General features: G+C 33.0%; 1 protein-coding gene across 1 annotated transcript in view; it reads right to left on the minus strand.

The window, feature by feature from the left end:
- Window positions 1–8,609: 8,609 nt before the first annotated feature.
- LTV1 (LTV1 ribosome biogenesis factor) overlaps window positions 8,610–15,302 on the minus strand; it is a 61,582-nt gene continuing 54,889 nt past the window's right edge. The window contains exons 9-11 of the mRNA XM_090371478.1: window positions 13,814–13,863; window positions 10,971–11,228; window positions 8,610–8,861 (exon numbers count right to left, since the gene is read on the minus strand). Coding sequence (XP_090227604.1) covers window positions 8,748–8,861; window positions 10,971–11,228; window positions 13,814–13,863 — 422 coding nt within the window. The 3' untranslated portion in view covers window positions 8,610–8,747. The remainder of the gene's footprint in view (window positions 8,862–10,970; window positions 11,229–13,813; window positions 13,864–15,302) is intronic.

Consider the following 15,302-nt stretch of genomic DNA (forward strand, 5'->3'; position numbering starts at 1 on the left):
GGTTTTTTAATAAATTTTCATTATATTGCAGATTATGATGACCACTGAGTAAATTATCAACTAACAATTGAAGAAAGGAAGTGCATTCTGAAATGTGAAAATATTAGAGGTTCAGCACATATGGGAATTTAAATCTAACAATAAAATCACCTCAAACTTATCACCTCTGTGATAAGTTTGAGGTGAGTCTGAAGAATGTACAACTGCTCATGTCATTAATAAGGAAAGTTGTGGAAGGACAAGAACATCAAGAATTACTGAAAGCATCCAAGTAATCAAAAGTGCATGTGACCAATCACCAAAAACATCAACAAAATAGTGTTCCTAAGAACTGCATTTGAGTCAATTGAGTGTTATGAGAATGTTTAAAGGATAAAGTTTAGCCTTTAATGAATTCAGGAAGACAATTCTGACTCACAAGCACAATTTTTTGCATGGTACTATCAAAGGAACAGTGAAGCTGGTGATTTTCAGGATGATATCTTATGGTCAGACAATGCAATTTTAAATTAAATCGTTATCTGAATCATCCCAACTGTATTTAATGGATTAGCCTGCTAAGGATATAAGCATGTAAGTTAATGTGTGGATGTTAGGTCTGATTATCTCTCCTTGTGGATTAATCAGACCTTACACATTCAGTGATATTGTTACTGGGCAGTTATCTGGAATTGTTAACGAATAATGCAGTTCCTACCACAAAAAATGTGTTTCTCGATACATTGGTATACTTTCAACAGGATGGTAGCATCTCTACATTTTTGCCCTCATGTCTGTGCCGGATGGTGAATTTCCCAAATGACTGATAGGTCACAGAGAAAATGCATTTGAATATTCCCAAAGGTGTCCAAGGACCACTCCGCTACTTTTTTTGGGTAGGGATAGTGAAAATTAATTTGTATGCTCAAAAACTACAAACACTGTAGGATTTGTAGAATATAAGAGAGAGCAGGCAAAATTATAGCTGATGTGCACTACTGTATGTCAAGCTGTTGAGAAATTACACTACTCATGTATGTGTGTTTGTAGTAAACATTTTGAACATCTGATGTAAATTCTGTTGTGGTACATTCCATGTCTATGTATCTAAAGTATTTGAAACCCTTTATGGTTCATGTTTACTCAGTAAACTTTCTGAGATATGTCATGCCAAAGTGTTTATACATAATTTTGACTCATCCTATAGTTTCTCACCTGTTTTCTTGGAATTGGACCTTTCTTCTAGTTATTTATCAAATCATGCACTCTTCTTTAGCTTGTTTTTGAGGATGATGTTGATTTACATCAAAAAGGGTTTGTTTTCTTTCAGATTTTTTTTTTTTTTTTCCTCCCACTATGTTTGGAAAAAAGATTATGCTTGCGGTTTTAGCTTTGTTGGCTTTTTAAATTACTTCATGTTTGGGGTTTTATATTCAAGAGTAAGTTTTAATTTAATTTTTTTCGTCAAGTTTTGAACCTTGTTGCTATCAATCCTAGTTCATTCCAACTTTGCTGTACTTAAATGTGACAAAATTAGATTGCAAAAAATTAAATAATGAAAATTTAAATAACCTGTACATGCTTTCAGTGCATTACAATTCCATTGCAACATATTTCTAACTTGCTGTTAATTGGAGTGGAATCTCAGCAATATTCTCACACAAAAGACCATGGGGTGTTTCCCAAAATGCAGAAATTTGTTGCTAAAAGATATCATGGAAGACCGTAAGGGATCTAAAAGAACTCCATACAACCTAGGAAGATAACCATTTACATCCATTCATATGGACAACCTTAGAGTTTGGCAACTAGAGAGTAATAACGGATTGTCTAATGTCAGCTGCAAAACTTCCTCTCTAATTTTTATATTTTAATTTTTTTTTATTATAAAAATTAATAGGAAAAATGCTTCAACAGGTACCAACATTTCATTTATCTATTCATGAAATTTACTGAAAGAAAATGTGCAAATATACACTAGCCACAAAAACATCGAGATATATATTTACAAAGTAATTAATAACTTAATTTTTGTTTTTAGACATCAAAACACATATGACTAGGAACTGCAATATATCAAGTACTGGATCTTTATCTCAGCTCTATTATGAACTTTCATTTCTCTACTAGTCTAGAAATATTAACATTAATGCACAAAAAAAACAAAGAAAAATCCTAAAACAGCCTTCAAACATTCAATGGTGTTTTGTGTGCTCATATCAAAAAATATTTTTGGACAGATTAACATGTGCCACATTTGTACTGGAGCTATGTAAAGGGAAACATGGGTCTGAAAGCGCTTTTTCAAAAATATTTATTAATAATTACCTTAATTATTAACAAATTAAAAAGAGAAGGGGTAACTTTCGTTCAATATTTACAGGGTAATAATACTATCAACAAAAAATATAGCATAAATTAGTAGACTTAAAAAATGAATAAAATGTTAGATATTTAATTTTTATTCTAAATTAACTTATCCAAAATACGATAATTATTGATAAATTACCATGACAATGATTTGTGCACAAATTTTTTAAAATTTAGCTATTACCTATTGCTAAATATTCTCACCCTTCTTTAAATACTAGTATAAATGCATATCAAAATGACAGTCATTTACAAGGACTTGAAATAAGTATATCTAATGAGTTCAATTAGGCCAAAGATAAATCTTATGGGAAGTGGCACCTTAATAAAAAGAAAATGCAAAATAAAATCTGCAATTAGTAACTATAAAAACAAAGGAGTAAACATACATTTCATTACACAAAAGTGATGTAACTTATGATGTAACAACCTAAACATTTCAATTTTTTTTTTTTAATAAAGGTTAAATAAACAAATATCTTATATTCTTAACTTTCTACTCCTAAGTGGTATAAACTCTGTTTGATCATGAATACTAATAATTATATATGTAGATTTTAAACCAAAAAGCGAGTGTAAACAAAAAGTATGTACAAAAAATTCTGGAACATTAAAGAATATGTTCCAGAATTTTTTGTACATACTTTTTTACATTCTTTAGGTCCAAAATAAGCGAAAAAAAAAAAAAAAAGAAAAAAGTTATATAAACATATGACTGATTCCAAGGAGATTCATATAATTTTTTTTTTGTTGTTTTTCATATAATTGATTATGAAAATCATTTGATTATGCCCATCACAACCTAGTATGAATCCACATTTTACTATTAGATCCTAAAATACATCCTAGAATTTTCTGAACATAATTTTTGAAACACACTTTATTATAGCTAAGAAATTAAATACAAAAAATCTCAAAATTTATAATGCAATTAACAATCATTAGAATAGTTAGAAAATCGATACATTCTCTAACACCAAAAGACTTACTTTTAATTAAAGCCATATGAATAGGTTATATATATATACAGGGTCATTATAAAGTCCTTGTGCAGTTTTAAATTTTCATAACTTCCATTCTATACATGATAAAATCAATCTGTAAAAAACGTTAGAAATGCAATTTAGTGACGTTTAGTATGTATTAAGAGTGATTCATTTATTTTATTGTAGTTTAGCAAAAATTTTATTATTATTTTTTTTTTTTTTGCAGAATTAAGCTTAGAGAAAGTAAATTGTGTGCTGTGGTTGGCCGAGTTAAAGTCTGTAATCGCAGTACAAAAAAGATTTAGAACCCATTACAACAAAGATGCAACCACACAGGAATTCCAAAATTAACTGGATGAAAAAGTTTAAAAAACAGGTTCCATCAATGATAAACCACGATCTGGAAGTGTAAGTGAGGAAAGTGTGGCATCTGTAGAACAATCTTTTACTGCAAGACTTGTTGAGAATTAACAATCCCAAGAATAAATGTATGTAAAACTGTAATAAATTCTTTCGCTTACCCTTTTTACAGATTGATTTTATCATGTATAGAACAGAAATTATGAAAATTTAAACCTGCAAAAGGACTTTATAATGACCCTGTACAGTTAATCATATTACTATTTCAATGTTGTTTCAAGGAAAAATAAAATTAAATAAAATTATTATACAACTGCCATTTAGTAAGTAACATTTTCACTATATATTAAAAAAAAAATGGTACATGTACAGGGTCGTTAAAATTAAAATATCCCTATGTGGAGGGCTCTGGAGCGAGTTCCAAGGCTCGTACTAAAAAAAAATTTGGACAACAGGTACAATAAAGAATGCGCTCGCCATTTATTGAAAAAAAAAAAAAAAAAATTAGTTACAAAATTTGTCACTGTATGGCGCATAACTATCTTAGTTACGATTATGCAAATAACTTAAGTTATTTGCATAATTGTAAGTTACTGCCACTACTCAGCTCTACTGTACTGTATAAAAGCAAAGCAGTCTTCAAAATCATATAGTAGATGTTTGCCTGCACTACAGCATCAATGCCAACAATGTTGCAGGAAAAGGTGCTATTAGTGAAGCTGTACTATCAGAACAGCAACAATGCAGCTGCAACTATCAGAGAATTCTGGTGTCAGAAGCGCATAAGGCACCTATGACTGTTTGCGCTGTCCACAAAATGATTGCAAACTTTGAAGCAACAGGACATCTTGGTGTTCAAGGTAGAGATCGAAAACGAGTGGACTCCTCTCGTGTTGAAGATGTGGCTATGGCTGTCATGGATTTATCAAGTCAATCTCCATGTGGTAGCGCAAGTGTGCCAGCTGTTTCTTGTGAAGTGGACATGCCGTATTCTATTGTAAGGCTAGTAATGCGTTAGGTGTTGCGGTACTATCCTTACAAGATGCACATTTTGTTATTTGTTATTTGTTTTTTTTTTTTTTAGGAGCATTAGCAACTAAGGCCATATTGCTCCGGGATATGCGGTGGTCATTCCCTGACCTTTCCACATCCTCCGTATTTGGTGGTGACGGGCTCGAACCCCGGTCTAATCAAGAAGTGTGTGCTATGCACTGCTGCTCCTTCCCACCTGGCTACGGAGGCGCCTACAAGATGCACATGCTACAGCAGCTAAAGCATGGTGATGCAGATATTCATTTCACATACGCACTTCAGTTTCTGGTGCGAATGACAGTGGATATCATTTGGCCTTGGAATATCCTTTGTAGTGATGAAGCCCACTTCTGCTTAAATGGACAAGTGAATGCGCACAACTGTTGCATTTGGGCAACAGAAAACCCTCGAGTTATCCAAGAGGTCCCATTGCATTCTCCAAAAGTGACATTGTGGTGTGGATTTACAGCCACATTCATGATTGGGCCATATTTTTTTTGAACAGGTAACACCGACTGGACCCTGCACCTGTTCTGTCAGCAATTTTGCAATACCAGAGCTGCAACGTGGGTGCCTTCAGGATACCATATTCATGCAAGATGGTGTGCCACCCCCACATCCACTGTTGTGTCCAAAGATTGCTAAGGCAACACTTTACAGATGAATGGGTCATCAGCCGTTGTTTCCAGACATCTTGGCCACTCTGATCACCGGACCTCACCCCATGCGACTTCTGTTTGTGGGTTTTTTGAAGAACCAGGTGTATCGGGAAGGATGTCAAACTCTGGCAGATCTGAAGGACAGCATTAGAGCCCTCTACATAGGGATACTTTAATTTTAATAATTTTAACAATCCTGTATTTACTTAAACTGGCATTTGCAAAAATATTCACTAATCTGTCGCTTTGTTTTATTTCTCCACTTAAGAACTTCAATAAAAATAAATATAAAACATAAAAATATTTTAACAAGAGTGCAAGTTGCTGAGATCAAAAATAAATATGCCTGATAAAACAAATAAGCATTTTCAATTTTAATGCCTTTTACATGGTTCATACCTTCTGGAATATTGAAATTCTGGGAAATTTTTTAAGCTATAACAGTCAGGAAAATGAAGAAAAAATTGGAAGCAGCTGCCACATAAATTAGTAAAACAAGATAAAGAAAAGTAGATAATGTTTATACCATTTTTCATAAAAGTTTGTCATATTTAGGTAGTTTTTCATTTTTTATTTAAACAAACACAAAAGATGGTTAATAATAATCATAACGTAACCCATCCCAAAATAAGGATTTTGTTGTAATTATTGCTGCCAGGCCCATAAGAATTTGGAATCATATTTACTTAAATTAACACTTGTTAAAATATTTATTAAGTGGAAAAAAACCTAAGAGCTGTAATAATATGTTGCACCCTATGTTTTTTAACTTTAATTTATTCATCAATTTAAATATAATGGTAATATTTATCAATTACACTACTAGAGCTAATCCAATGTTTAAAAGTGCAGCAGTTTTTCCTCATGAATTTTTTAAACTATATTGCAAAAAAATTTTTTCCTATATTCTATGAACATAAAAATGTTTATAGATTTTTTAAAATTATATATCAGTGACCTTGCAGCTAAAATGCAATGAGTGTCCTACATAGATCATCTGTCTATACTTTCTCTTGAAACGAAAAATTAATTCTCACATCATTAGAATAGAAATTACACTTTCTAAAAACAATATATAATTAAACTTACTAAAACTGTAGTCATTTGTCACCAACAAATTAAATAACTGTCCTGTTTAGCTGCAGTATATGTGACTGCTGCCATTATGTAAACACAGTTATATTCACATTATACATCTTTGTTCTCTGGATGAGTAAGACTCATGTTAGTGTTACAAATAACTATCTATACCTTCTGCATCTGTCATTATTTTATCTTTTTTTTACGTTGGCTTCATATGTAGGAGCAGAACTGTGCCTTACCAAGCCAAGCCTTAAAAAGACAGCAGAAATTTGCTGTATTTGTAACATGGTTTAGTGTTTCCTTTGTTCATAAGCTTCACACCACATCTGTCCCTACAGTAGTAAAGTCTATGACTTTAGATGAAAGTTACTAATTCTCCTTTTTTTCTCCCCCTTACAAAAAGACCTCCTTTTCTACAGCATGTATACAGCTGTGCATTTAACACTTGTTACACTTCAGAAATAACTGAATTACTCACTGGTATCAAGCTTTATCTCCTACCAAGGAGCAACATGATTTACCATCTACCAAAATAAAACATGTTGCTTTTGTTATCATTTCTGTAATCAGGCTAATGTATAACTGAATTTTTTCCTATATTCTATGAACATAAAAATGTTTATAGATTTTTTAAAATTATATATCAGTGACCTTGCAGCTAAAATGCAATGAGTGTCCTACATAGATCATCTGTCTATACTTTCTCTTGAAACGAAAAATTAATTCTCACATCATTAGAATAGAAATTACACTTTCTAAAAACAATATATAATTAAACTTACTAAAACTGTAGTCATTTGTCACCAACAAATTAAATAACTGTCCTGTTTAGCTGCAGTATATGTGACTGCTGCCATTATGTAAACACAGTTATATTCACATTATACATCTTTGTTCTCTGGATGAGTAAGACTCATGTTATTAGTGTTACAAATAACTATCTATACCTTCTGCATCTGTCATTATTTTATCTTTTTTTTACGTTGGCTTCATATGTAGGAGCAGAACTGTGCCTTACCAAGCCAAGCCTTAAAAAGACAGCAGAAATTTGCTGTATTTGTAACATGGTTTAGTGTTTCCTTTGTTCATAAGCTTCACACCACATCTGTCCCTACAGTAGTAAAGTCTATGACTTTAGATGAAAGTTACTAATTCTCCTTTTTTTCTCCCCCTTACAAAAAGACCTCCTTTTCTACAGCATGTATACAGCTGTGCATTTAACACTTGTTACACTTCAGAAATAACTGAATTACTCACTGGTATCAAGCTTTATCTCCTACCAAGGAGCAACATGATTTACCATCTACCAAAATAAAACATGTTGCTTTTGTTATCATTTCTGTAATCAGGCTAATGTATAACTGAACTGTGTGTTTTTAACCATATCTTGCATGAACCTACTTTAGCTATGCCAATTCTATTTGGGTAGAATAATTAAATTTGTTTTATATAAAAATGGTTAGATGTTTGTTTCTAGCCATTAGAAAACAAAGGCCAATATAACTTTCTGACAATAAAAAACCTGGAAATCGTGGTCAGAGAAAATAAGCTCAATAAGGCTAAATCGTGAAAAGTAAGAGAAATATTTCCGATTTCTGTATGAACCATGTATAAAAAATAAGGGCATATTTATCAATTTAAATGTATATAAAACTATCACATAACTATAAAATATAAATGTTATTTAGTATTATTTTTTTTATTATTATTATTTTATTTTAATAATTTTATTATATTTAGTATTATTTTTTATTATTATTATTTTATTTTAATAATTTTATTACATTTAGTATTATTTTTATTATTTAGTAAGCCAAATGATGCAAGGAAGCAAACTTTTTCTGCATCAGCCAAAAATAAATAAATAAAATAATAAATATTCATACTATTCCCATAAGGTAATCATCCAATTCTGCTTTAAACACTTAGTCAGACTTACTCCCTCCACTACACTGAGAGACCATGATTTATTTGTGCCATTTACTTACTATCTAAACATACTGTACAACTAATATTAAAACTGAGATGAACTTATGTTTACCAAATTTAAAAATTTCAGACAAAACAGATTAAAGTGTACATATGTTACTACTTGATTAAATATCATAGTCGTAGTTGGAAAGAAAAACAAACTGATGGTGCAGTATGGCTAAATGTGAAAAGGTTTCTGTAATGGAAAATTATCCAAAATGAGGCTGTCAGACGCCATGTTTCCCCTTTAGCTTTATTTAGGAATATATATGTATGTATACAATATTATACAAATACATATTACTTCTCACAGAAGTTTAATTCCCTGAAGATTTTGCCTTAAATTTTGCAGAACTTGCTTCTGCCTTTGTTCCTCTAATTTAAAAGCAATCTTGTTTGCTTTCTTCTCTATCCGTCGTTGCTGAAACACAATAAAAAACAAAAATAAGGTTAATTAAAACAAAATTATTTTAAACAAAGACAGGTTAAATTTCATGATCTAGATTAATGGTCTCTAACTTTATTAGGATTGAGATCTGATCTCAATCAGATCTATTTACAGCACAAGCTTTATGCTAAAGGTGTGGTGTGCTAATGAAAGAAAAAAGCTATAACAAATTTATATATGGAAATGGCATGATTAAAGAACTCTGGGAACTGCTGTGAAAGCCTTGCGCATTTTTGAACGAAAGCTGTGTATAAGTAAGAGACGACTTAAGTTTAATCAATTTAAATCTAAAAAGGGTTTAGGGCTGAAAGCCTCAGACGTGGAGAAATTTACTAGAGTGCAAAAACATCATTTTAGTTCATAGCAAATCACCAAAGTGGGTAAAATGGCAGCGTTTTTGTTACATCTCATATATTATGAGTTGTCTGTTATCAAACTACCTCAAATAAATAATGTTTCCCCAGTAGAGAAGGGAAGTGGTATCTGTCGAGAATAAGTAACATTAGTCCTTTCTACTGGGGAAGCGTTACTTAATCAAGGTAGTGCAATAATGGGCAACTCACTCTGAAGGCGTTCAACAATATGAGATTTAAAATTAATTATCTATAAATGGCAAATAAATAACAAAAATCCTATGTGCAAATAAAATTACAATTTAATTAACATCAGTAATTACGTGGCGTGTCAATTTAGATCCATATTTTTATACAGGGTGATTCTAAACAAGTGTGACAAAATTTAAAGGCATATTCTACACTTAAAATTTGAGAAAAAAGTCCTAATAAACATGGGTCCGCAAACTTCTTGTTTCTGAGATAAACTGATTTTAACGGCATGCATACATGTTGGCATAGGAAAAGGTGTTTCACAGTTCGTTGTATGGAGATTGTAAATGAAAACGGACTATATCCCTATCACTTGAAACGTGTACAAGCTTTTTTAGAACCTGATTATCAACGTAGACTATAATTTTGTCAATGGCGCTTGCATAAATGTGTAGAGAATCCTTACTTCCTTCATTATGTGTTCTTCACAGATGAGAAAATTTTCACAAGACATGGAATTATTAATTTCTATAACACTAATATTTGGAGTGAAGAGAATCTACATGCAATTATTGAAGCAAATCATCAGCATCAAATCTCCGTCAACATTCAGGCAGGCATCCTTGGAGATGCGTTGGTGGTTTCGTATGTTTTACCAAATAGGCTGACAAGATCTCTGTACTGAGAGTTGTTAGAAAATTTGGTAGAAAATGCACTTCCAAATTTATTAGAAGACATTCCACTCGAGAGAAGAATGCACGTGTGGTTCATGCAAGACAGAGCTCCACCACATCATTTCAGTCTTGTGGCCCGAGAATAACTAAACCATAACTTTCGTGAGAGGTGGATAGGTCGTGGTGGGCCAGTTGCATGGGCACCTCGATCATCTGATTTAAATCCCCTTGATTTTTATTTGCAGGGTCATTAGTGTACTCTAGTCCAGTAGGAAGCGTTGAAGAATTATGGGCACGCATTTTGAACATCTGTTTTGATTATTTGTGCAATTACAGTAAGCTATGTTCATACTAAAATAAAACTGATTTATATGCAAAACAAGAAGTTTGAAGACCCATGTTTATTAGGACTTTTTTTTCAAATTCGAGGTGTAGAATACGCCTGTAAATTTTGTGACACTTGTTTAGAATCACCCTATATAATGGTAGCTGTCGATGGATGCAAATTACAATTATCAGCCCACTTGAAGACAGTAAGTTAGTTGTAATATGTTATGATAAAACAAAATTCACCTAATACAACTTGATTTAAATGCTCTAAATGTTTCTGAGAAGTTCCTTTCTTTTTTCTCAAGGGAAGGGTGAAAAAAACAAAACAAAAGAGGAACACTACTTCAGTAATGGCTCAAACATCATCTAGCCATGGATGTTTTTTGCATATTTTAAAAAACACAAACTTGCTCGAAAATCATAAAAGACATGAATCCTGGAAATCTGGCAAAAAACTGCCAGGTATGCAATAAGAGTGCAAAACAAGTAACAATATAAATATAACATCAAGTGCCTGAAATTAATATGCTTACCTTTCTGTACTCTTTTACAGTAGCTTTCCTTGCACGCCTTTCCTCTGGAGTTTCATTTTTTGGCCTAATAGTACTTGCAACAGATCGTCGACTTGCCAGGCTCTTTCTTTCAGTTCCTGCTGCTTCATCTTCATCGCTACTCTGGTAGTTAGCTTCAGTTTCTTTCTCTAATTTCTTCAAATGTTGTTTTGTTAAACCTGTTTGATTAAGTGCATTGAGAGGTATTCCAGTCTTTGATGACACCTTGACTGCTTTGTCCTAAAGATTTTTAAATCATTATTCCTAAGTAACCAATAATAGTTTACACCAAGTAAAAATAACAGAAATTTGCGAGATCTAGACCCATTTTAACTACCTCGATATCTAACTACAGATTAAATAGGAAATTCATACATATGCAAGTCTCTTTAAATAACTTATTTTTTATTTACTAAATGCATACTTTTTTTTTTTTTTTTTTTTTGCACCTTACTGGACAAAAAAAAAAAAAAAAAAAAGGTATTTTCAAAAAAAAAAAAAAAAAACAATTAAAAATAATTAATTCAACTTCATCTAAATTTCACACCCACTTCACTCTGATACCACAAATCAGTCCTGCTGGACTATTTTCCTCCATGCCATCCCCCATCCTTTCTATATATCCACACCATCTTATGTTTGCTTTTGTCATATGGTCTTGCAAACTGCTGCCATCTATAAGTTCCAATTAGCTTTCTTAAAAATAATTTCTGAAGATTCTCATTTTTGATCAATTCCTTATTCAGTTGTAACTGCATATATTAAAACAGGCTTAAAAACTCCATTATAAACAAACAATAACACCCTTTAGCTAATTTCTTTTTGCTCCGAATAAGTTTAACTGGCTATTTTACACTTCCTGTTTTACCTCCTCTGTTGTTTATATCAAAGTCTAATTTTCTGTCTCCATTCTATCTCCTTGGTCCTGGATGCTGTCGCATACATTCTCTCAGATATGCCAAGCTATGCTTGCTATCTGGGAGTCAAAAATGCTAATGGAACTGATATTCGGGTGACACTCAAGTCAAGTGGATCTAATTTCAGCAAAGTCTGGTAGGTCTCTGACAGCCAAATCCTCTGCTTGTACCTTCACAATGGTGGGACCGTTAGTAACCCTGGATATAACCCCCATGTGCAAGTCCTGAAATACGCCACCTAGCACACTGTAGGTGACCACCCAAATGCAAACCAATGTAGGCAAGGGTTGAGGTGTGGAACCCACACCACATGGAGGAATGCTGCTCCTCTGTGTTACCAGACAATACTAGGTGGCAGATGACTCTCATCAACTGGTGCAATACCACCACTTTGCTTATTGGATGCTTGAAGTGGTGGTTGTTGTTGTTATTTGGTTTTTAGGAGCATTAGCAACTAAGGCCATATTGCTCCGGGGATATGCAGTGGTCATTCCCTGACCTTTCTGCATCCTCCGTATTTGGTGGTCATGGGCTCGAACCCCGGTCTAATCAAGAAGCGTGTGCTACGCACTGTTGCTCCTGCCCACCTGGCTACGGAGGCACCTTGAAGTGGTGGAACCCAGGTTTAGTCGCCACAGCAAAGCTCCAGCAAACACTCCCCCATCTCTTCATCATACAATGATTGATGTCTTTTGAGTTTATGATGGACATCACAGTGAGATCCAATCTTCCTTACATTTTGACGGTACAGCTCTAAAATGGTGTTTGCAGGCTGGCCAGTAGACAGTACACTGGACCAAACCTATTGGTTAAAAAACTCTCTAGGCGGCTACTATCAAAGTCTAAAAAAGTCTGCAGATAATGAAACAACTTTAGTATATCCACGCAACACCTCTATTGCTTATTGCTATGATACTGTAATATATAAGAACCTGCAGTATTCATATAAGTTTTTTTTTTGTTTTGTTTTGTTTTTTTGCAGTTTGTTATGGATTAACGAACTATGGATGTAATTCTGAAGACCAAAGAAGTCTTCAGAATTCTAATAAATAGGATAACCAGGATTCTTTTGTTCTTTTGAACAAAATGTTATTTTGTTACTTCTTATTGCTTTTTAAATTTTTTTTCTAAATTGAGAGAGGTTATTATCCCTGGGCCATACACATTGCATTGGAAATGAAAAATCTGCAGAATAAAGTTTACTTTTTTTATGGCTAACTATTCTCAGCTGTTTTTGTTAACAAACATAAGATACTTGCAGAATTTTAAAAAAAAAAATGCAGATTTTACTGTGAAAAGAAAAAGATATGAGAAAAACTGTTATTGAAAAAAAAAACTGCGTTAAATACTGTTACAATAGTGAGATAGTAAAAAAAAGTAAAGTGCAGCCATTATCAACCCACTGCAGGATGGAAGCCTCCTCAACAATTCATGCTGAGGGAAATGGACCATAATCTGCCACGCTGGTCCAGTGCGAGTTGGCAGATTGACCGTATTCAGCAGTCAGGGGCTTGAACCCCGGTCTACTCAAAGAGCGTGTGCTACTGCACTCGCGCTCCTGCCCACTCGGCTACGGAGGCCGTCAGTGAGATAGAGAAAGGATCAAATTGATGGATTTGCCATTGTAAACCCAGAGAGTTTGACAGTTATGCTATTCTTGCATGTGGTGCCTACATTTTTGTCTTGATCAGAATATTAACCATTTTTTGTATAGACCAACACCGATTTCCTCCGAAAACCGTGGCATACTGTAAAATTTGTGTCCATATTTGGAATTAACATAACAGAATTAATTTAAAAATTTACTTCCCTTTAATTTTACCAAAAACCTTATTGGCCAGTATAATCATACAATGCTTTACTCACACTCTCAAAATATTCATTAATAATTAGAGTAAGAATACTTACATTTTCTACGTAAATCATTCTTGGCAGATTCTTATGATTTGAATAGGAGCCTGCATCAAAATGAGAAAAAAGGTATATATTAGCATTTTTGAAAAAATAATGCAAAAATAATAACATTCTTGTAAAAACAGAAGGAAAAGGAATACGCAGTAAAAAATTTTAAATTAACACATATAAATTATACCATAATAATCTCAGAAGATCAACTGTATATCAAACTCTTCAATGATGTGCATACCATGACCAGCTTATTTTTAAGACAGTTCATATGATAACAAAAACTCAATACTCAATCATTATTGAATCTCTGGATCTTTATACAGGTATCATCCTGTTCTTTTGGTTCAATGAATAGAGAACTTTGAACAGTGAAATACAAATAATAAGATTTTAAGAAGCTGATAGAAGATTTTCATTTTGATTCTTGTGCAGTTTGTTTTAAATCTAGTTTTTATTGTCCACAATTCTGCTGTGAAGACAACACAAGTGAGAATAATGGCATAGGGGATGAAGCTGTAATATATAGACTAAAAGAAAGATGTACAAGATGGGACCAAAAGTTCTAGATTCATTACAGCAAGTTTGGTGATTCTGTCACTATTAGAAGCATTATAGTATATCCTGTGATTTTTCCTGGATCTCAAAAACATCATGAAATCACCCTTTCAGTAAAACTTTAGTTTTGAGAATAATAAGAAATCAGGGAGAGCTAAAACTGAAGAACATGAGGTGATGAGCCACAGTCATATTACTCTTGGAATGTCGAGAGCACGCCAACTTTTCTCTTCTTTTTTGATATTAATGGGGAACATACGTTAAGAATTTGTTTCACTGAGCTGACCAAATGCTGATTTCTACTTCTTTCCAAAAATATCAGCATTTATACGAAGAAGTTCTATAGATATTGGAAGATGTGATACAAAAATGTTTCAAAAGTGACAGAAGATAGTTATTAAATCATAATATTGCTCCTATTCTTGGCAATTGAATTATGTGTTGCAGTTTCTCCAAAAATAATGTAGTTGTAGTTTTAGTTCCTCCTGCCCCATCTTCAAAACCTAGCCCCCTGTGATTTCTTCTTTTCCCCGAAACAACTTTTACACTCAAAGAGTAGAGACTGCAGAGATTTAGGATAAACCACAGGCTGTACTGAAAGATATTACAAAACAGGTACTCTGGAAATGCCTCCAACGGTGGCAAATATATCAAGTCTAAATTACCTGGGGGGGGGGGTGATAACATGGAATACCCAGTAAGAAAGATTTCTTCTTTCAATTCAATCCAGGACCTTTTAAAATGCACTTTATACAATATTATAATTGGGGGGGGGGGGAATCTGCTCTGCTGGACATAATTCCATTAACAATGAAAATCAGAATATCCTGTAGTTCAAATATGCTATTCTGATCATCACCTTTTGGCAACCATGTAGCTTTTAATTTTCCATAACTTACCTAAAACCGGACTTAACTATGGTGTTAAATATAAT

The sequence above is a fragment of the Mastigoproctus giganteus genome, chromosome 4, assembly GCF_048544385.1.
Source record: "Mastigoproctus giganteus isolate SK-2022 chromosome 4, ASM4854438v1, whole genome shotgun sequence".
Classification (NCBI taxonomy): domain Eukaryota; kingdom Metazoa; phylum Arthropoda; class Arachnida; order Uropygi; family Thelyphonidae; genus Mastigoproctus; species Mastigoproctus giganteus.